Consider the following 24,191-nt stretch of genomic DNA (forward strand, 5'->3'; position numbering starts at 1 on the left):
ATGTGCCTACCTATTCTTACGAAGACAGCCTTGCAAACATGCACACACACACACACACACACACACACACACACACACACCCATACACACATCACATTACACGTGCACACAATACAATACATTTATTTTTTAAAAGAGGATTAGATGTCTCTAGAACGGAAGATTCAGCTTTTAGGTACTTATCCGCTCTCTTTGAAAAAAGAAAACTACTGTGTGTTCCAAAATTGCATCAGAGTAAATTTTAACATGACAAGTTTGGCAGGAACCCTAAGCCTCAGGTGAGACCCCAATTCTTGTTGGTATCCTGAATGACAGCCTTAGGGGATCCTGAGAAGACTTACCTAACCAATATATACTGTGATAATAATAACAATGAGTTGTTTCAAGCCACAATATTTGGTACCCACCAAAAGAAAAGCCTCAAAATCTATTCCTAATTGCAATAAAATGCCCTCCCCCCCCCCACACACACATCCAAGGATCTTTATGCCTGTTGGCATCTCAAGAAAGAATTTATTTGTGTCAAAAACATAGATCATGAGTCCTTGTTTGAGTCTGAGCACTTGAAAAAGTTAGGTCAACGCAAGACTCAGTAGAAGATATTCAATTAGACCATCAATAAGGCAGCTAGTGCTTTGTTTTAGAGTCACAGCTGTGACAAGAACAGAGAGTAAAGCACATTACACATGAATCTGGCTTGCAAAGTGTTTCATTCATGAGCCTTGAGGTTCATTTGTAGAGCAATCACACATGGTAGTTGTACGGCCCCATCTCCATCTGAACAGTGCCTGTTTGACAGATGGCTTTTACTCCAGGAAGCCATGCAGCATGTGATCTTGCCAACCTGGAAAGAGAAATCCAGGAATGGAGGCCTTCCATGGAAATCTCATACTTTCCACACATAAAATGAACAAGAAATATCCCATGCTGATGAATGGAGAGCTCACTGAGGTTTTCTTTGTGTTTTCTTACTATAGGCAACATGGGGCTTAGTGCACTTCTTAGAAGGATGCTGAAAAAGACAGATGTCTTCTGTTATGTATACTAAGGCCTGTGGTAGTTATCTGGAGGATGCAATCAAAACACTACTGATGTATCCTTTGCAGGAACAAACATCCTTGGAAATTCTATAGGCTTTTTCAAAATTTTGAATTTTGAAAAACTCACTCCCAGATAGATAGATGGACAGACAGACAGACAAACAGATAAACAGGAAGATATTGAATTGAGAAGGGGTTTGTTTAGAAGAAAGTTGGGAGAAGGTGAGGTAGAAAACGGGGGGGGCACATATGATGGAAATGCATTGTGTGCAAGTATGAAATTTTCCTAACAAATAAAATAATTTTAAACAGTTGGAGAAAAGGGAAAGAAGAGTATATAATAACACATTTTTTAAAAATCCTGTAAATCTGACAGGATTCTGAAGATAATCTGAAGGCTTAAACATTAGCATTTTCTGAGGCTCTATTTTCTCATTTCTTATCAAAGCCTAGGAAGACTTGGTACTAACCACTCTCTGCTAATAACTTAGCTCATTATGAGGTTGAAAGGAAGCCAGGCTTTATTAAAAGTATGTGCCATACAATGAGCCTCACACTAAACGAACACACTTTATCTCACTCCTTCTGCCAACAAGTTTGTAAGATGCCTACTTTTCTGTGGCTGATTAACAAATCATAAATTTGGTTGCTTTAAAATAAATCAATATTATTTCTTATCTCACAAAGCTGCGGACTATAACCCTGGGGACATTCATAAACCAAAAGGCTAAGCTGCCTGTTAAAAAAATAAAACAAACAAACAAACAAACAAACAAACCCCAGGAATCTTTAAATTGCCAGCAGCCAAGGAGCAACAAACACACAGATTAAAATTCGTAAAACTATTTCTTCCCTAGCTAAACAATTACTTGCAACAAAACCACCAAAAACAAAAACAAAACCCTTTGTGGCTGTCATGGCAGGTTTTCTGGTTTCCAGAATCTTTCCCTTAATCATAGCTTGTTCTGTGATATGAATCAAGTCAAAGAGACTAAGATGAAGAATTAGAAATAAGGTTGATTACAAGTAATAGGGTTACTTCTACCAAATACAATCTACCAAATACAAGATGGTAGACACACTCAAAGTATTTGCTAAATACATGGAGGTGTGAAAAATAACATTATGGTAACCTCTGCTTTTCTGTTTTTGACAGGCTTTGTGAAGGCTTTTGTTTGGTTCTTAAGACACTGATGCTAGACAAATGTCCTCATTCACTGGGTTCTTGGTCAATGATATAGTCCAGATTGTCAGGGACAACTTGAAAATATTGTAGGAGGGTAGATTCCACTCCCCTGTGTCAGTCAAAAGAAATAATTTCACATTGGGTGTGGAAGGCCATGCCTTTAATGCCAGCATTTCAAAGAGGAAGAATAGAAGTACTAGAAGTTCACGGTTGTCTGTGCTCACACACACATGGAGCTCTAGACAAGCCTATATCGTATTAGATACTAACAAAAGTAAAATGAAATCAAAAGTATGAATTCACCAATCATTCCTGAAAGAGAGCATCAGAAACTAGAATAGTTGTACTGATTAAGAACTGTTTTCTCATTGTTTTTAAAAGACATAGTCATAATATAATACCATAAGTAAAACACTGAAAACAACCCAAGGAAAAGATAAATGGATGATAAAGAGATTGAGTTGTTTAGGGTGGTGGTTCTAAACCTGTACATCATGGTGCCATTGAAGACCTCTATGTCCAAAAATATTTACATTATTATTTATAATGGTAGCAAAATTAACCATTATGAAAGGTTGACTATGAATATGCTGTAGGAGAGCAAACGAAATGATTAATATGGCTGATTTAACATTGTCAGGTGTTCATGGTAAAAATATTAACATCTGGGCTGGAGAGACTGCTCTTTGGTTAAAAGTACATGCTACTCTAGTAGAGGGCCCAGAATTAGTTTTTAGCACCCACACATTTGCAAACAACTATTACATCCAATTCCAGGTGACTCAATGCCCTCTTCTGACCCCCTGTGGGCTTGCACCAGGTGGTGCATATACATGCAAATAAAATACTCATATACACACATAAAATAAAAATAAATACTTCTTAAAAAAAAGAAAAGAAAAGAAGAAAGATCTACTACTTTTGGTGATGTGCAAATATATACCATAATTGAGACAGGTACAATTAATTTGCAGTGAATCACTTGTTCAATATTGCCCCCAGCTACATCCCCTGGAAACAATGTCCTTATTCTGCTTCTGTTTGATCAATTATGATGTTCTGCCCACATAAGTGAGTTGGCATTGCACTTGTTTTTCAGTGATTGCTTTATTTCACTTAACATGTTATCTTCCAGATATTTCTCCACATTACAGAAAAATGTTAATTGATGGGGATGGGTATTCTGTTGTGTGTTTACACCCTCTTGTCCTTATCTATTCTCAGCTTCCAGTCTTAAGTTGATTCCATGTATTGACAATTATGAACAATGATACAATAAAGGTGTTAATTTTATATGTACATCCTGTAGTGGGGCTGCTGGACCCTGTTGTAGTTTTATTTTTAGATTTTTGAGGAACTCCTATGTTGTTTCTGATAAAATCTGCACCACTTAACTACAAAACCAGCAGTGTACAAAATAAAGTCCTTTTTCCATGTTTTTTTTTTCCAGCAGTTTTCATCATCCATGTTTTTATGTGATCTGTGCTTGTTTCATGGTGGAGAATGTGTGAACTCATCTCCTCTTCCCCTGCCATTTTGTTTGGAATATCTGTGATGTGTCAAGACAAACACACCCTGTTGTTCAGGACTAGGAATGACATTTTGTGTTGTGTTGAGCTTATATTTCTTCAGCAATTTATTTTTTATCATACACACTATTAGCATTGATACACCTAGCTATCACAAAGCTACAAGGGAAGAATAGTACCATCTTGATTTCAGCACTGCAGGTTTTATCTCAAAGGTAAAAAAAGAAAACAAACAAACAGTGTCATTTGTCGCTAGCCTAAAGTCAGAGTTTGCCTCTTGACTCTGTGAACAATCCCTTGACCATGCCCAGGCAGCATTTCTTTCACTGCCTTTAAGGAGAGACAGGTTCATCAGAAAAAGAGGATGACTTCATAGTACTTTCTTGGTTGAATAACTCACAAGTAATATAGATCATGTGACCTCCTGTTCTTTCTAGAGAACTCTTTTCCTGTTATTTCATGATAAGAAACAACTACCACAGAGAGACAAAAAGAAACACAGCAGTCCAAAGATTTATACATTGATGATTGTCAGTTTATGATATCCACTGATAAGTTTAAAGGCATAATTTTTGTAGAAGACTCTACGCTAAAGTACCTAATGTAAACTTCAATGTGGTAGAGCAATAACTTGTAAAAGCCAAATATTACTCTGCTTTGTTGTGTGAGTGTGTGAGTGTGTGTGTGTGAGTGTGAGCATGTGTGTATGAATATATGTATGTGAGTATGTATATATGTGTGTATAGTGTGTGTGTGTATGTATGTGTATGTATGTGTGTAGGTATGTATGTGTGGTGAAGTGTGTGTATATGTGTTTGTGTGTGTGAGTATGTGTGTGTATGTGTATGTGATTTGTGTGTGTTCAAATTTCTTTCCTTTTTCTTAATTCTGAAAAGCTATGCTGCTAAAATCCACTTCCTTTTCCTTTTATCCACAGGGAAGTCATAATCCTCTCTTTAAATAGCAGCTGGTTACCATGGAAATAATTCTAATACCCCCTGAATCAATATTTTGATTTTGCTGACATTTCAGGTAAAAAAAAAAAAAAAAAAAAAAAAAAAAAAAAAAAAAAAAGACAGGCTAAGATGTATAAAAGTCACATTTTTTCCCTGTTATAATGTTGACAGCTTGGAGTTGGTAAAAAAAAAAAATCTTGAGCTCTATAATAAACTCCAGTTAGCTCCTGATTATAAAGAACTGAGGGTTCATAAAAGATCAATCTACATATTTAAATAATTATGGATTTGAGTGTGGAAACATGTGTACATGCACTGGAACTCTGAGTTCTCCTCCCATCTCTGAACTGGGCCCTGATTTAGCCTGACCATTATTATTCTAATAACTTACCAGAAAACAGTTGGCTATGTATGGCTTTGTAATTGTCTCTTTCTTATGAGCTCTAAAGAGCAAGGTAAATTTGCATAGAGAACGCTATTCTGCATTTTATTGGATTCTAACCATCATGTAGTCTATGTAAGACCATTGTACACCCACACAGCTGAGGCCTTTCTGGTCTATCCTTGTGGGACTGTGAAAGCATAGCTTGGTTCCTGGTTGAGTACAGGCCTCGAATCCTGGACCCTAATGGGACGTTGGTATGTTCGGCATTGTTCCCAGACTCCAGGCTCCTGACACGACGCTGAAGACCTTCATTGATCCGTGCCTTTCAGTCATGTAGGGCAATGCCCTTACAGCCCCTCCCAAAGAAGTTTGTGTCACCCAGCACAGGTAGAAGGCATGACTACAGGCCTCAGAGCCTCAAGAGATCTCCATATTAATGAGATACCTAAAGGCCATAGGGCATAGCCAATTAAGCATTCCTTCCCAGACCCTCCTCCTTACAAATGGTATTTAATCAAAGGCTCTCTCTGGGAGTAGAGGGGTATAGCTTAGTCCACTTTCTGCCATGACAATAAACCTTTTAAAATCATGGACTTCCTCGTGTCTTTGTAGAGAACCATGGAAAGGGCCTTTGACTACTGGAGTGGCTGCTTAATCTCCCACTAGAAGACTTCTCTACATTCCCACCACAAAGGCCACCAACTCAAGCAAGCTAGCTGACCCAGCCAAGCAAGTGCCATAACCAAGAGTCGCACCCCTCGGGGGCGCCACCAGAACTCTCCCCCTTGTCCCTCTCGGCTTCGGGCTGGTCCAGCCTGTATGCCCTCCATCTCAGTTCTTCCGCTGTGGTGTCTGGAAACCCAAGGACAGAGACCACCAGTCTCCCAGTCAACCTCTTTGGCTTGGAGACCCCCACTCAGGAGCTCTGCCCCCACGAGTCTTCAGACTGAGAACTCTCTACGCCTGGGCAGAACCCTGCAGCTTCTCACAGCCCAGCATCTGCCCAGCACTGCATAGAGTGAACTCAGTCAAATTCCCACGCTTCTGCCTCCCTGAGCCGCGTCAGACATGCAGGAACCACAACATAGCCTAGCAGGAACCACACCCACACAAGAGCTACAGCCCCGCATATCCTGAGAATTCTGGCCTGGTGGTCCATAAGCCTTAGAACCCACCAAGTAATTTTTATGTCTAAGTCCTTGCTACAAGACCTGAGTCACTTTTTCATGTCTGCCTTAAAAAACAAAACAAAAATAATATTGAAGGGCTACTTTCTGTTTGATAACTAGTTCTGAGGAGCCTTTGATGCTTAGTTGGTGAAAAGACCTGAGAAAATAATGGCTTTCAGTAATTGGCCACTCAATAGATTACAAGTAGATAAAGATCTGTTCCACTTTTAAGTGATTGACAGCCATCCAGGTGTTGATTCTGAGAGCAGGTGATCCTGATTGTAGCCCTAGTTTCAGTCTTTGCATTCCACTTTCCTTTCCTCATAGCAGGGATACCCTATAGATGCATATCTTACTTAAAAGGAGTATCAACTCCTTTTAAGAGTTGGCTGCATGGTATGGCCTGTGGCTCAACCTTTACCATCTCTGTAGCTTGAGTTCTCTTAGAACTTTCTATGTAGCCCAGGGTTGTCTTGAACTCAGGATCTTTCCATCTGTCTTCAAAATGCTATGAATACAGGATGCCCCATTGTGTCCACTCTGGTTTGCATTCAGGCCTCATCTCTAAAAGATTTGTGTCCTGATTCTATAATTTTTCTTTGGCAAACAACCTAGTCTAATTGTTTATGTAGGTCTGGCAGTAGAAACAGAAGACGGTTGACTTTTGGACACAGGGATCAGGCAGAATAAAGAGAAATGGAAGATGCTATGTTTAAATATTTGAGAAGACTTAAGAACAATGTTTAAAACTTACAAAAGTCCTGCCACTCAGCTTGTATTAATAAGGAAACCAAACATTTGTTGTTTTAATAAAAACATAAATACGTAGTGCTGCAAGCTCAGGACATACTTCTAACTCGACCCAGAAGAAGAGCTCCAAATTCTAAGAAGGTAAAGAGAAATAAATTTGAACACACACACACACACACACACACACACACACACACGGGCACACGTATACAACAAATGGCTGCTATTATATTCTTCTCTGTAGCAAATCAAATTGGGAGCTGCATTGAGAATAATCAATAAGATAGACAATAAAGGAAATCCTAGTGATGAAAGTTTCTCTCCGTAAAAATTGAGTTTCTTTGAAATCGGATGCCATGGAAATGAGTTACAATAAAATAAAAAAAAAAAAACCAGCAATAAAAGACTGGAAATGCAATGAGCAGGCTGGGCTGGGATCTCAAGCCTTCACACTTGTATGCACACGTGGTATGTTTTTGCTTATGTACTTTTGTATGTATACACGTTCACACAGACATCTAAGTGTGGACAGAGTATTAAAGGAAAAAAATGGTCTTAAAAACAGAGGGAATCATTCTCTTTCCAGGTATTTAGATGTATTGCTTAACAATTCACTGAGGCTACCTTTGGGCAGCGATTAAAAAAGAAAGAAAGAAAGAAAGAAAAGAAAGAAAGAAAAGAAGGGGGGCGGTTAGCCTGTGATCCATAGACATCTTAAATCTTATCTCTCACCCTGCATGTGGATTGGGCAGAGTCAGATCAGTACCTTCATGAGTAACTGGAAATCTCAGCTGGCAAAGAATTAAAGATTGAGAAAAAGAGGTGTCTTCTCATGACAAACAGACCTGAAATGTGATCCCTGGGGCTCAGAGAGGCTTCAAACTCAGGGAAGAGCAGAGCAGGAAAAAAAGACCAAACTCAGGGAAGAGCAGAGCAGGAAAAAAAGACCAAAGGGCTTGGCAAATTTCTGCTGTAGACTCGCCACTGGCTGGCCACTGGCAACACTGGGGTTCTTGAGGTTTGCCTCACAGCTGACACGAATATTCGATTGACTTTGAACAAGTTTTCAGCACTTGACTGTGCCCCTCAACAGTCAAGTGCTGCAAACTTAAGCTGAGTGTGATGGTATTTAGGAAGAGGTGTCTTTGGGACAGAATCTTCTTAGATAAGATTACTTAGCCTTCTTACATTTCCATCACATACAAAGAGAGAATATCAGAAAACAGGATTCCAAAACCTTGAGGAGAGCTTTATTTGAAGATCACGCTGGCTCCTGAGCTTATGAACGGAGATGGACAAAATGAATTACCACTCTTCATAAACCAGCCAGTCAATGACAATTTGTTATAACAGCCTTAACAGGGGACAACTGTGTCAAAGTTCCTGTACAACTCAATGCCAATCAAGGGGCTTTTGGGGAAAGCTCAGGTAAGCTATGGGCTTCTTTATTCAAGAAGGACTAAAGGGTTTGTGAGATATGAGGCTAATGTGACCAGATTTATATTCATACACCAAGGTAGCTAGGTTTGATTTATGTATCTTGTAGGTAAGAGGGAAAAAAAAACTACAAAGGAAGAAATCAGACTTATGAAGCTAGGACTGAAATACTTAGCTGGTATAGATACACAAGGAAGGAAATAATGTCAAACGTGGTTTCTAAAAGTATGATCATAAATTTTTCTTCATATATTTTCCACATTAAAATCTCCCCTATAAGATCTAATAAATCACCTAATATGTATTTCAACTATGTAAATAGGAATTTAATATAAGTAAGAAAATATAAATAGTAGATATACTTCTAGCCAAAAATAACTTTTGAATGAGTCAAAACCTTAAAGGGGCTACAAAGTTTATGCATTGCCTTGCCTAGTTTTGTTTTGTACTGAAAACTGAATTTCGGGTCCCACACATACTCCTGCAAGCATTCTGCTGCCGAACTATACCATCTGCCTTGTCTGGATTGTCTGATTGTGCATATTAAGTAAGATTGGTCATTATGTGACAACACACTACAATGCCTCCTACCCTTGATGTTTCTTTCTTGGGACCCAGGGGAAGAAAACAGGTGTCCTGAAGTTGAAGCCCTTGGAGGTGAGTGGGAAGTGGGCACGGTGAATTTACCTTCAGCCCTCTCCAGAGGTCTCCCACTCTTACTGGCTGCAGTGCTGTTGACTGTCTCAGATGAGGTGCTAAGCTTGGTGCTGGGGTCTCGCTTGGGCTTTGGGGGTGGTTGTCTCCGCGATCCACAGCTGCTGTCTTCTTCAGTGCCCCCGACTGAGTGCAGGGACTGAGATCGCACAGTGAAGCCACCGGAGCAGGGATGTGGGAGTCTATCCTGAGGTGCAGGCATCGTCATGAACCCCATGCGGAAATGCTTGCCCGCGTAGCTGGCGTCCTGGCCTCGACCTACTTCTCCTCCTATGCTGTAAGACAAAGCAGAGATCACTTGTGAGGAGAAAAGCAGCTGGAATGTATGTGAAAGCACAGACAGCACCAGCCTGTTCTTGAAAGGTGAAAATTCTCACTGGTGAAGTAAATCATTTTACAAGGGGTTGGCATCTAGACAGGTCTTAAATGGCATGAAAACAGTCTAGATGTTTAAGTCAATTTCTGAAAGTAAAAGGAAAACAATTTGATTAAAATCAGAAAGCTCAGAAAGTATAACGTGTGTCTGCAGGCATCTTTACTTAGTGTATTAAGGGAGAAATCCTGTATAACAGATGATCTTCTGCCACTCATTTTGTCTAAAGGATATTGAGGTGAATCTTGTCTCATGACCTGAAAAGTACAAGAATTTGGTGACTGCATCCCCTAGACCAGCTCTTGATGAGTGACTGGGCCTCCACTGTTTTCATGAAAACCAGCCCTACTTTGCTTGCTTGCAGTGTTGAGGAAAACCACAGAAGCAATGGCAGAAAAGGTTCTGTTAATAAGCACTAGAAGGTGAAGGAAAGAGTCAAAGACTGGGGAGGGGCAAAAGCCAGAAGGGAGGAAAAGGGAAGGGGGAGAGAGGGAGGAAGAAGGGAGAGAGGAAGGGACAAAGGAAGACAGGGCAGGAGAAGAAAGAAACTAGGAATGATGAGAGAGAGAGAGAGAGAGAGAGAGAGAGAGAGAGAGAGAGAGAGAGAGAGAGAGAGAGAGACAGACAGAGACAGAGACAGAGACAGAGACAGAGACAGAGAGAGACAGAGGGGGACAGAGACACACAGACAGAGAGAGACATGGAGATAGAAAAAGCAGTTAGACAGGAGGAAGGGGGTATGTGAGGGGAGAAAGGAAGAAGAAATGGAAAAGCTAAGAAGGACACAGGAAGAACATTGAATGGAGGCAGAAGAAGGGAACAGTGACGGTAGAGGAAGAAACACATTTCTAACTAATGACTGAATTGTCTGTCACTTTATTTTCTAAAAACACACCCAACCCATGCATGATGTTTCAAAGATGCTGCCATTAAATAGCAACGCCCACCTTATAGAGGAGAAGCATTTAAGGAAGTGTAAAAATTACCTGACCCTGATAGGACTCTACTTCTTAAGTATTGAGGTTGTAAAAACAATCCAAATTTAATATATTTTAGGTTTCACATAGGAAAATATTTAGGTCTCACATGGGAAGATTTAGAAAAAGGTAACCCTCTCATTTTGAAGTTCAGGTCATCACAGAGGAAATACTTCTTGGCATCTCTGTACTGTACGTAGTGGTGACTCTTTATGAGGAAAACATCATGAATACATATGTGAACTTTCAGAATTACTATAGTTTTTTTTCTCTATCAAGCTCATTCACTAAAAGGAAAATCTAATAGAAAAATCATGTATAGAATATTTGCCTTTCATTGAAATGTGACAATTGTAAAGAGAAACTCAGAATATATGAATTTTGAAAGCTTATTTTTTATTTTAATTTTTAATTTTTAATTTAATTTTTTTTTTTTTTTTTTGGTTTTTCGAGACAGGGTTTCTCTGTATAGTCTGGGCTGTCCTGGAACTCACTCTGTAGACCAGACTGGTCTCAAACTCAGAAATCCGCCTGCCTCTGCCTCCCAAGTGCTGGGATTAAAGGCATGTACCACCACTGCCTGGCAAATTTTGTAAGCTTCTTGAGGCTGCCTTTCTAGTATACAGGTTTATTTAAAAGTATTAAATGTTGATTTCATCTTAATTTCCATAAATGATGTAATTCAAAGTAAAATTCTTAATTCTATTTGTTTTGTCTTTCATACCATTATATTCATCTAAACTGTAAAATATCAGGTCTGTGGATGGTACCTCACTCATTGGTGGATAGATGAGGCCCTAGGTTTAGTTTCAAACACCAATATATAAACAAATAAATGAATAAAGCCATGAATAAATCAGTAAATCAGTTCTGAAAACCAAAATCGAATCGGATCAATAATGGGAAATAGAATATTTTCCTTCTCCAAAATGATAAATACATGTGTATTGTGGGAAAAGCCAGAAGATTCAACAAGATTCTAACAGTATTTTTCTAGCATTTACTCACAAAATAATTTGCTACTCCAACACAAATTTTGTGTATGTCATGTATGTACACTTAATAATTTGTGTATACGTTAATGTATAGACACTACCCATGGCATCTTAGCAACATGGGCAGCAATGATAAAGCTGTGCAGTGGACATGCAAAAGCTCAGATGACCTAGCCATGTCACTCAGCTAAACAAATTTTCATGTAGAAACAGGAAGTATCCTGTGTAATGTTTCTGTGCATTTTAATGTCTGTATTTGTTTCAAGAACATCAATCAAGACACAGATGAGAAGCTTGCACAAAGTGTTTTGTGGAAAAAAAATCATTAAAAATTACTGGGAAAATGGGCTTAGTGGTTGAGGGGGGAGTCTTGACAGTAAGGAAAGATTCCAGTCTGTAATGCTATGGCTTTGATGTTCCCCACAGAAGATGAAATATTTGATTTCATCTAACTTTGCCTCAAATTATTTTTTATCTACATGTCTCTTCCTCATTTTCATTGTACTGCTGAACAAAAGCTGCTTTAAAGATTTATTTAGACAGCTGCCTCCTTGCCAGGAACGTGCTCACCTAGGGAGATCTATGCACGTGCTAATGCACACAGGCATTTATGAGAGTTACTAGAAATAATTGTATCAGCAATTTATCTGTTACCTTTGACCTAAATAGAGCCTGCACCTCTTCCCAGATAGATAATTAGCTCTGCTGTTTCATGTCAAGATTATCTATTTATCAGCGCAAAACAATTTCATGTAATGCTGCTTTTGATCATGAATTTCCTTTACTCACAGTAACACTCACTCTTCCAAGTGAAACACAATGTGTGCTTCAAACAAAAGCAGGCAAAGATGCAAGTTGAGTTTGACCTGGCAGTGAATATATAACAAAACTGTGGCTGAGAAGGAGCTACACATGAGTCACAGTTAAAGACAAGCAAGAAAAACAACAACACAACTAATTGCGAGATATTTGGAGGCATCATGAGTAGAAAGCACGCTGATTGATGACAATGAAATTAAGGATATAGTCAGCTTCTGAATCTGCTGAATGTTTGTGGGTTTTTAACAAAGTACGTTAATTGCAAAATATCCCATCCCAAGGATAAAGCATTGCATCATACCTGTAGCATTAGTGTCTATAAATATGACCTATAAGTTTGTGCCTTCAACACATCGTCTTGGGTTTCTAATGTTATCAATCCAGAAACCCAGAGAGAAGGTTTCCATCAGTGAGAGAACAGCTGTTACAAAGAGTTGTAAGAAACAAATGCCAGGCAAAATGACACAGATTAATCAGGCAGATCTTTTCAGATTATTGTAAAGTAGCAATTGTTTAGTACTAACTACATGTGTGTTCATGTGTGTTCTAACTCACACTCTGTGTATTCATTCTACAGTCAGCCCCTGGTGGGTTCTAATGTTCTTCTGACATGAAAGAGTAGCCATGACTAAAAACATAGTAATCCCGTAAGACTGTTGTTCATATGAGGTGTGTAAGTTTTCATTTACAGTCTGCTAATTACAACAAGGGGTATATTTTGTAACAAGAAGGTGTTGCAAGTGATACTACAGTATTTGGGTGTGATGTTTTGTATATTCTTGGCCCAGGGAGTGGCACTATGAGAAGGTGTGGCCCTGATGGAGTAGGTGTATCACTATGGGCATGGGCTTTAAGACCCTACCCCTAGATGCCTGGAAGAAAGTATTTTAATAGCAGCCTTCAGATGGATGTAGAACTCTCAGCTCTGCCTGTACCATTCCTGACTAGATGCTACCATACTCCCAAACCTTGATGATAATGGACTAAACCTCTGAACCTGTAAGCCAGCCCCAATTAAATGTCCTTTATAAGACTTACCTTGGTCATGGTGTCTGTTTACAACAGTAAAACGCTAACTAAGACTATGGCTATGTATGCCCCTCTTATAAGTAGAGGATTAAATAGTTCATATGACAGCTACAGTAGTATGTGTTTGAAATCTCATTTGATGAGAAAACTTACAATTATGGATGAAGTTAGTTGAGAAAATGACTACTTACTGGCCCACTGGAAGACTTTGTGTTTCCAATTTATTGTTGATTGATTGGTTGTGTTCTCAAGGACATATATACGTTAGAAATGCAACCCCCAATTCAGCTGTCTTGGGAAGTATAGCTACCTGGTAGATATGTCATCAGGAAGTCTATCAAAAGGGTTTTAGATGATTGTAAAAGGGCTGAAGGTTTTCAGTTTAGCATCCTGTGCTCTTTTTTCCACAAGGACTTAGACCAAGTTATAATGAAAACAGAAAGCCCTCACAATATGCAGCCCTTTCATCTTGGGCTTCCCAGTCTTTACAACAGTAAACTGATTGGTGTGAGCTCCAGATTTAGGGGGAGACTGTGTCTCAAAAAGAGGGGGGAGAAGAAGAAGAAGAAGAAGAAGAAGAAGAAGAAGAAGAAGAAGAAGAAGAAGAAGAAGAAGAAGAAGAAGAAGAAGAAGAAGAAGAAGAGAGGTGACAGAGGAAAACACCTGATGTTGACATCTATATTGCACAAATCCAATCATGGCTGAGTCTACATACACATATTATTACACAAAAATAAATAAAATCAAAAGCATCCTGTTAGTCAACAAAACTGCTGGCCTTGATCGTCAGGAACATGTAGGATGGCTTTTCCAGTCAAACAGAGAAAAATATATATGGAATGTGGGTGATAGCCAGTTTTGGGTGTTTCTTGGAGCTTTGGTTGTGAGCCTTAGCCTTTAATAGCTGAGCTATCTCTCCAGCCCCTGTGGTGGCTCTTGCTGTTCCCTTGTGCACTTGTGAAGTTGAGAGGTCACTTGCATCAACCTTGGCTCATGGAAGTTACAGTCACAGAAAGTTCCAACTTTTCAAGAATGAGACCAATCTTGTGACCATCATGGCCAACAAACAAGTGTACAAGGGTCCGGTTAATTAATGACAATGCAAGAGGGGCATGCTTAGTACACACTGCAGCCTGTACACGAACTGCAGTGATTACAACCAGAATTTACTGCATTGACTGTATCTCAATTTTCCCTTAGGATGAGACAGATGGGAAGCAGCAAACTACTGGCGGGGGTGGGGGGTGGGGGGTGGGGTGTCACTTCAACTCCATCATGGGGACAATATGTGTGTATCTCAGATATGGTTCCAGAGAAAATTTCCTGAGAGGTGAACAGCTGATGCCCAGCATCCAGCTATAATCTTCAAAATATACTGCAGCCTTCTAGTCCTTGGAATTGTCTCTTTTTCTCATTCTTCTTTTGTAGATAACATAACTGCACCAAGGCTGAGCTTGTCTCTCCACCTCTGTATCTCCTTCCTTTCAGTCTCTTTCAGGCAGGCTCCTCAGTAAAACTCAGTTTCTGCTTCCTTGGAGACCCTGACCTGACATGACATACCAAAGCCAAACCTCTTTAGACCAGAAGGCTTTGCACAGAACCTTACAAAATTAACATCTCTGGCCCCACTGAATCAGACCAATGACATAGGCACTGAGACACTCCAGAGGGCCTGAAGATGTTCTACTGCTTGTTATAAAAATTAAAAAGAAATACTTTTATTTATTTATTTATTTATTTATTTATTTATTTACTTTCTGCTGTACTAAGGGGGAAATGTAAGGCTTTACACACGCTATGTCAGCCTTCTACCAATAAATAGCCCTCATTATGATACTAATGCACACATCCCTGTGTGGGGATCTAAATTGCTACTGATAGATGGGACAATGAAGTTAAATGTTGAGCCACAAGAAACAGCAAGTGCAGAAACCTTCAGACTAGACAGATGAACCTCAGAAGCCTTCACAATGCAACAGGAGAGCACTGGCTTTTGTACAGTGTCATCATTAGAGCCAGGAGTTTCTCTCTTTGTGCTGGTCCTCCTCCTTCTTGGAAGCGTATCTTTCCCTAACAACCTACTTCAGATGCAACTGTGTGTCTGGGAATCCTTGTGTCTGGGTTCAGTTTCTTACTTGGGGACATGAGAACCTGGAAGCCCTCTGAGAGATCCGCTGAACTCAAATGTCCACTATTAGTGATACAAGCCATGAGACTCAGAAACCAAACTAGTCACAACAAGGAAGCATTAAAAACAAATGTGAGGCTCAGAAAGAATAAATGCTTTCCTAAATAGGTCACTCCCCTGTTTCAGACTGAACATATATGTGACGCTGAGAGAGCGAGAAACCAGTTCTACTGTAGGACTCCTTGGCTCTGAGTGAAAACTACGTGGGCTGAAGAAAAAAGTCATTTGCAATAAGACTCCAGCACTCAAGATAGACTAAGCCTGACACATCTTATGTTATAAAAATAAAAACAAGTTTCATAATCTTGAATTTAAACAGGTCTGCTGCTTCTCACACAGTGAAAGTAAGGCAGAAAGATCAAGTTGTCTTTAGTCAGTCTGACTGTCATAAAACATGGAGAATAAAGTGTGGCTTAAAGCAAAGGGTAATGGATTTTGCTAGAAATAATGGGTCACATACTTTTAAACTTCTACCCTGTGGCTGTTAATCCAAATTGTCAAGTTGACAGGGATTTATAATCACCATAGAAACAAATCTCTGGGCATGCTTGTGAGGGAGTTTCTTGACTGTGCTGGTTGAAATGGGAAAACCCACCCTAGCATGTGACCAGCACTATTCCTTGGGGTGGAGCTCCTGAATGAATAAAAAGGAGACAGAGCAAGACAGTAGCATTCAAATATCTGCTCTTTAACCAGAGACATAAGTGACCAGCTGCCTCATGCTACTCCACTGTGGCCATAATATTCCCTCAATGATGCACTGTACCTAGAACTATGAGCTGAAAGAAACCCTTACTTCCTTAAGATGTCAAATATTTTCTTACAATAATAAAACATGCAGTGAAGAAGATACTGTCTAATGTACAGGCTTGGACATTTGAGCAACATACATGCATACATACACACTGATATGCATAAGTGTGTTTGTTCATGATATATCCTAAAACATCTCTCAGTAACTGAATATCTTTAGGTCCTGAATTTTTACAGTCACTTCTTAAAATTTATTAAATACTAATATTGGTCCCATAAATTCATTGCCTATGCCTGAGTGCACCTCTAACGTGCCTATAGCATAAATCTGATATATGGAACATATCTAGACTCTTAGCTTTAAAGTGCTTTCCATGAAGCTTTGTCCTACTGAAATCTTTTAAGAAGATCATAACTTCCCTGGTGAGTCCACATATGTAAAGCACAGCATATGGTACCACAGAACCCCCCCTTCCCCCCAAAAAACCTTTCATGCAAAGAAAATCAAAACAAAGGCTTATATTTAATTGTAAGTACCATGACAGCTAGGCAAATAGAGCCCTTCTGTTCTGAACATTCCCAAAGGTTTGCTTCATTTTCTCATAGCACTTGTGAATATGATTGAAGAAGAAAATTTAGAAATATGAACGTTGAAAGTGTTCTGATCCCCAGGATGCTCATCCCCTGCCTGTCCTCACTGGTATGTTTGAGAATGGCTGATTTTCAGATAGAAACAAACTCTTGGGAAAGGTGAGCTCTTGGGATCAGATGCCAACTTTAAATGTGGCAATGGTATATAGGTTCTATGCATAATTTTGAAGCAAACATACCAGTATTTTATAACAAAGACATATTTGGTAACAACTGATAAGAGAAAAAAAGAAAAAGAAAACAGAACTCTACTCTCTGTGTACATATATGCATGCATCTTTTAAAAAGTCTGTCTAGAAAACCAGTAGGCAAACAGAAGAAGGCATACTTGTGTCTTTGGTTATTTTAGTAGATGCTTTCATCTGGCATTCTGTACAGCTAGGCTCAGAAATCCATTTCTCGTACTGACTCCAAATCAAGTGTATTTCTTCCTTTGCAAACACCTGAGGCACTGGAACATTCTTTTCTATTTGCTTACCTGCTAACAGGGCTAGGGCATTTCCAACCACAATGTAAAGGAACACATTTGAAGGAACTGAACCAACAATTCTGTAAATAACAGTGAAGTTTGCCTGTGAGCAAGTTGGTCATTTGCCCTGGTTAACCCTGGTTCTTTCACATTTGAATTTCTCTGTGAATAAATCATGAATGCCAAGGTACCAACACTCTGAATTCATTCAGGAAAAACATGCCTATAGAGTGTGTATTTGATGCGCTGCTCTTCTTGCCTCTATGCACAAGAGTACATGCTGACCTCTGCCTCATTCTGAGACACTGCCTAACCCACTCTAACTGGACACTCCTGCTCATAAACAGAGAATTTTCCTATTCTGATACACCACCACACTGGTCTATGTTCGGGAAAATTGGGCATGGAAAGAGCCATGAGGCTAACACAACATACATGGGCTAAGGTAATTGCTAAAATTGAAAGTCAGACAGAAACAGGCATAGTTACTCATGTCTGCCTCAATGTTTGGGCACCTGATATCTATAAAAATAACATTTTCATTCTCAGTACGGATAGTCAGGACTAGTGAGCACAGTGGCTGCTCCTAGTCACCCATCTCCAGCTGTGTGAGGAAACTTCTTTATTATAGCCACAACTGTCTTACTCTCTTTTCCTGTTGTCATGATACAATACTCTCAGGAAAGCAACTTCAGGGGGAAAAAAGTTTATCTGGCTCACAACTCAAGCTAAGCTCCATTGAGGTGGAGGAGTTGAGGTACTAAGACTTGCAGCTCAGATCCATAATCAGGAAACTGAAAAAAAAATGAATCCATATTCAGCATCCCCACAGGGAGTGGCCAAACCCACAGGAAATGGGTCTTCCAACACACAGTCAATATAACATGTACAACACCAAAGGCATCAAAAGAAACTACCTCCTAGGTGACTCTAGATCTACTAAAGTTCATAATTACAATTCACCATCATGCTAGTAAATCTTTGCTTAATGAAGGGAAAACAAAGGAAGGCTCTCTAAGAAATAGTCAAGTGGTGGGCTTCTAGAGTGAACATACACCATTTCTGTTGAGGGTTAGTATTCTCCCCTAGACAGGTTGGTAGTAAAGCTTCTAGTTACCATGACTGGCAAAAATGCTTCACCTTGGGCAGATCATAGTGACCCCCAAACACTGTGTTGAAAATTTTGGCCTTTCTTTTGAGTATGAGGGATATTAATGGGGTACATAATGGTAATATTACAACATTCTACAGATCCTAAATTTAACTAGGCTGGAAACTAGATCAATTCCAAGATGCTTCAGACATGTCAACTGCTAAATTTTATTTTATTTTATTTTATTTTATTTTATTTTATTGGAACAATAATATTGAAGTATTACAACATCTGTGTTGCAGGGAGTCCTAAATGAACCAAGATGATGATTTCCAGACAGTTGTAACTAAGGAAAGGCTGATAACTTGACAGGAAAGGCTACTGATGTCAGCATGATACAATGCAGAAAAACAGCACTGAACAGAAAACTAATGTGTTGCTGCATCCTTATTTTAATACTATACATTGAAGTAATTAACTGTCTAGTTATATATATATATACATATATATACATATGTATATATACATATATGTATATATATACACATATATATAATCATATATATATATATATATATATATATATATATATATAATCATACAATCTATTCTTATGTGGAAATGTGGCCCCCGTAAAATTAAGCTGTGTTCATATTTTTTTCCAAATTATTCACACACCATTACCCATAATGACATCCCTGAATCCCACTTGCTCATTCAAAGCCACCATCCGTGGCTTTCCTGCCTTGGGCTGAAACATTCATTTTCAGCACTTCATATCCTCTATGATATCTGTTTTCTGCCTTTTTGCTTCTAATATCTTCACTCGTTTATGTTCTTTTCCAGACATCAATTTCCTGTGTCTGTCTATCTACTGATGCTTCTTGGAGGCTTACTCCAGGTGTTAAAATGTGTTGGGTTTTTTTGTTTTGTTTAATATATATACTGTTTCATTCACTGTTGTAATAAACTATTACAGAAAAGATAAGAGAAATTAAGGAAAAAGAAAAACCAAATTGTTCCAAAGACAGGAAATTACTTCCATTAGTTCCACATGTTGTATTTAACAGTATTAAGCATCAAATTTCCTTCTCCTTGCTGGAATATTTCAACTACATCCAAAATTTTGTATCATAAAATAATAAGAAACATTAAATTACCTGACTATTTAATGATTGTCTAAATTTAAGTAGGAAGAAATACTTTTCAATTCTTAATTATAATTATCTATATAATGGTCAAACACCTTTCAAGGGTATTATAATAAATTTAAATAGCCTAAGACATTTATTATAGATTATATAGATTTATTACAGATTTATATAGATTACCTCCGAAGATGGCTGATAATAGGTGCTTATACATTGAATGCTGTGCCAAATTTCACCTCCCCAAGTACATAGTTTGAATGCTGACCTTCAGACTACAAGCATTTGCAAGGACTGTTTGAGATAGAAGTAGACCAGGGGAGCAGAGATCTCTTAAGTATTACCGTACTTATTAAAGAGAACTGAGCAGGCCTCCCTCATTGCTTCTTCCACATAAACACACAGCTATATGTAAACTTTGTGATCCAGGACCAGGAAACAGGAAGTCCCTTGTGGACACTGAATCTACTAGGAGAATGAATGATGTTGGGTTTCCCAGGCTTTAACACTGTGTAAAATAAACCTGTTTATAAAACACTGAATCCTGGCACTGCTTGTTTTATGACCCGTCACCTATATTGTCTCTCTGTCTCTCTCTGTCTCTCTCTCTCTCTCTGTCTCTCTCTCTCTCTGTCTCTCTCTCTCTCTCTCTCTCTCTCTCTCTCTCTCTCTCTCTCTCTCTCTCTGTGTGTGTGTTTCTCTTCCTAATCTAGGTGGAATAGGAGCCTATGCACATATTATATAACTCTTTAAAATCTCCTTTCACTCATTCTAAATTTCGAAAGAGTGAGGCTTGTGATATGGTTCTTATTAAGGCCCAAATTTTACCCTCTTTAAGACTTATTAAAGCCTGAACAAATTCCATCATCTTTAGGACTTACTTAAAACATGACAAGTGCTTTTAAGATTAACATATGTAATTACCTATGGCACTTTAGACTCTAAAATTAAAACATTACTTATTTCAATACACAAATAAGATCTCTGTGCTTCTTCAAGTGCTCTGAGTTGGGGAAGGGAAGGTACATTGAAAATAAGTCATGACGTCTTGGTTCAGTTTAAATGTCATTTACACAAGTTCTTAATGTGGGAGACCTTTTCCAACAATTCAACCCAAGATGAGGAAGTACGCGAACATGTTATTTTATTTGTGTCATGAAAACTAACATAAAGTTTGAATAGTTTGAGAATCTGCCCAGTTTCTAGAACTGAGCCTAGCTAATCACATGTGGCCTTTTTTCCCATTCTAAAAATAGAAACTAGAAAGAGGATGATAATATAGTGGCCTTGAACTTCCTGTGTGGACTAGAATAAGTAAAGGCTACTTGAAGTACTATTATAATTGGTTAGACTTTCTAAAGTGTAATTCTTTCCTTTATTTGTTTATTTGTTTTGTTTTGTTCTTTTGAGATAGGATTTCTCTACGTAGCCTTGAAAATTAAATTTCATTTTCATTTCTACTCACCCTGTAGACCAGACTGACTTAGAACTCAGAGAGATATGCATGCCTCTGCCTCCCATGTCCTGGGAATCAGATGGGACCACTCTACTTTGGAAGTTATTCCAGTTGTTCACTACTTACAAAAGTAAAGAATGAAGAAAATCCAGATCACTGTCACCTAAACAGTGAACCATGCTATTGGCCAGGCCAGTGGCCTCGAAGAACAGCAGACTGTAGAGCCATTCTGAACTCAGCATCATGTGATCAGGGGGGTTCTTAGAGGAAGCACCATGTTCATAAAAAGAAAGCAAACTTCGGAGCCTTAACCACCACTGAGGATCCAGGAAATCCTGAGACAGGAAGTGGCTTTTCAGCCCATGCAGAACATGAGTGAGGCATCATGAGATGAAGCCATTGGGTGCTGACACTTGGAATCTGGAAAGCTCACACAATGTGACAGGGCTAGTCAGGCAGAACTTCACAGGACCTTATTGACTTGTAGTTACATTGCTAGCCCAGAGCTTGGCTCCAAGGGACAGCTATTAAGTATACACTAAATGGATGGACGAGTGTGTATATCTTTTGGAAAGCTCAAGAACTTATAAGAGTCTTAAGCAGTGAGCCGTGTGTTGATTTTACTTACTGGTGTCCTTCATTCTCCCTTTCATTTGATTGCCATTTTCTCCATTAATGATGGAGAAGACAGAGCATGAGCTGTTCATCTGCTATTAGAACCACTGACTTAAATTCTGAGATCTGCATAATCCCCTCCTCCTCATCCCTCCTGTCCTGCTTTAGGATTACAGCACTTATCACTTCTAGGCTAAATTAATGTCACTGCCTCTTAGCTAATCTTCCCCCAGTGATGCCAGGCTCACGTTTCCAAGTGCAAATTTGCACATGCCACTTGAAATAAAACCCCTTGGAGAAGTTTCTGGTTTTTTGGCCTAATACTTCACACTATTCTGTGATATAAGAGGTCGTTTCAGGCCTGGATCCTCTATAGATAACCCATCTTTTTTCCATCCTGAATCTAAACATCTTCTAGCAGAATGTATTTCCATTCTTTTACAGCTCCAGATTGTTGTTTGAAAGAACATTCAGGACCAAAAACGATGACAAAACTGTTCAGCCTAAAGCAGAAAAGGTCAGGTGAGTTATGACCTCAGCCAGTAGTCACACAGCTGCCTCTGATGTTCCTTTGGTTAAATCACATGGAGAATTTTTGTCCCAGTGTAGTTTCCATCATCAGCCTCTTTTTACCAAGGCTAGACTCCAAGCCTCTTCTCTGCTCTGTCAGAGGATACTGTTCTTCCTGTCTAGAGACAGAAATAATCCAAAGACCCTTGTGTCATTTCTCAAGGTCTTTTTCTAGATCTTAAATGTCAGCACACAGCCCCACTTTATCAACTCCTTAAGTGGTCATTGTCACTGATCACCAAGCTGAGGGCATTAGAACATGAATTATTTGCAGCAAATAATCATCGAGAGGACAAAATAACAGAAGCAAAGGGAAGTCATGGCCTCCTGAGAAAAAAAAAAATTCAAGCTAATTTTTCAGAACCTCCTGATTTAAGTCCTTTTGGCCTTGGCAGTCTCAAACAGTCATTGAGAGGAAGCTGTGAGGACTCTGTGAGGTGAACAGGATTAGCCAAACATTATTTTATTATCTGCAGAAGTCCTACCTTTGCATGCTATTTCCCATATCCCAGTAGCCCATTTGCAAACTTAACTCACCTAAAATTCAAGCTCTGCTACTGACTAGCTTTCTGTCCTCAGGGATATTAATTTTTTTCAGTGTTACTTTCCTTATCTCAAAATGGAGTCTCGATATCTGCTTGTCTCATGGTTTTTATAGATAATTCAGATGCCTGAGATAACACAGTAGAAGTTCTAAATAAATCTTCTTTGAACCAACTTCTGGAGTGGATCTCATTCTCCTTTAGCTTTGTAAAGTATCTTAATTGACAGCCATGGAATTCTGAGAACAGCAGCCAAGACTCTGCTCTTTGTTCTGCCCACACACTTATACTCTGGAGATGAAATGATATGCGTATGCGAGTCAGTTACCTTTGCTCTCAAATCTCAAGGCGGCTCACACAGGATCCTTGGGGGAAGAATACACTTTCCTACTAGTGCTAACATACAAAGCATTGCCATGGATTTGAGGGAAAAACAAATGGAAGTCACAGATGTCATGGTCTTCGGCACAATTTCACTATTCACTATTTCCTAAGCATCGTCACCACCAGTCAAATGGTAGCTCGTGACTTTCCAAGCTTAGATATCATCTATGACACAGCACTCGACACACATCATTAATAAACACTTCTTTATATCATCATCATCACCATCAACACCATTACAACCATCATCATCATCATCATCATCACAACTACCACCACCATTATCATTGTTGTTTTGTAAGCAAAATTAGCAAAATGTCTAGTGTATTTTTCAAAATCTGGATTTCCCATAATCTTGGCAGTAAAAGGATTGGTATGACCCAAAGTTATTTCTGGCTTCACATTTCACAGCCAGGAAAATGAGTTATCTTGGAATTTGTAAAGCTCCCAATTATACTGCCAGACATTCATTGACCTTCTAGCAGAGAAATGGTATAATTTGCCAAATAAAATCATAGGACTGGAATGAAACAAGCTTTAATGTCAGCTCTGTCTCAAACATAAGATGTCTGCCGTCCTCAAACTTTTGTAGGATGTGCTTCTTCAGACCATGGTGCCCTGTAATTTAATGGCCACACCAGATTTTTTGGTTGAAATATTAAAGACTGTACCAAAGGTACAAAGAGATTCAGTGTTCTTAAGCATGGTGAAATGCTTCTTGCTAAATATTCTGCTTAGAGCTCAGAAAATATTTTTAAACCTTAAACCAAATCATGATGGAGAGGAAAAATGTGCTTCAAAAATAAAAAAAACATGGACATGCATATAAAAATTAATATTGAAATATGGAACTGTTGAGGACTAAACATATACTAGTTTCATCCAAAAATAATCTAATGTCTCTCTAAAGTATCAGTATGACTTAAGGTTCCCCTTGCTTATAGTTAAGATATTGATATAGAT

The 24,191-nt window shown here is 38.8% G+C and overlaps 1 protein-coding gene across 6 annotated transcripts in view; it reads right to left on the bottom strand.

The window, feature by feature from the left end:
* Positions 1-24,191, bottom strand: part of Nyap2 (neuronal tyrosine-phosphorylated phosphoinositide-3-kinase adaptor 2) — a 270,048-nt gene that overhangs the window by 153,506 nt on the left and 92,351 nt on the right. For 5 of the 6 annotated variants that reach the window (XM_076914930.1, XM_076914927.1, XM_034521092.2 and 2 more), the window contains one exon: positions 9,044-9,441. In XM_076914930.1, the coding sequence (XP_076771045.1) occupies positions 9,044-9,441 (398 nt within the window). The remainder of the gene's footprint in view (positions 1-9,043; positions 9,442-24,191) is intronic. The other variant, XM_076914928.1, reaches the window with a different exon arrangement.

This window comes from Arvicanthis niloticus, chromosome 17, assembly GCF_011762505.2.
Source record: "Arvicanthis niloticus isolate mArvNil1 chromosome 17, mArvNil1.pat.X, whole genome shotgun sequence".
Lineage (NCBI taxonomy): Eukaryota > Metazoa > Chordata > Mammalia > Rodentia > Muridae > Arvicanthis > Arvicanthis niloticus.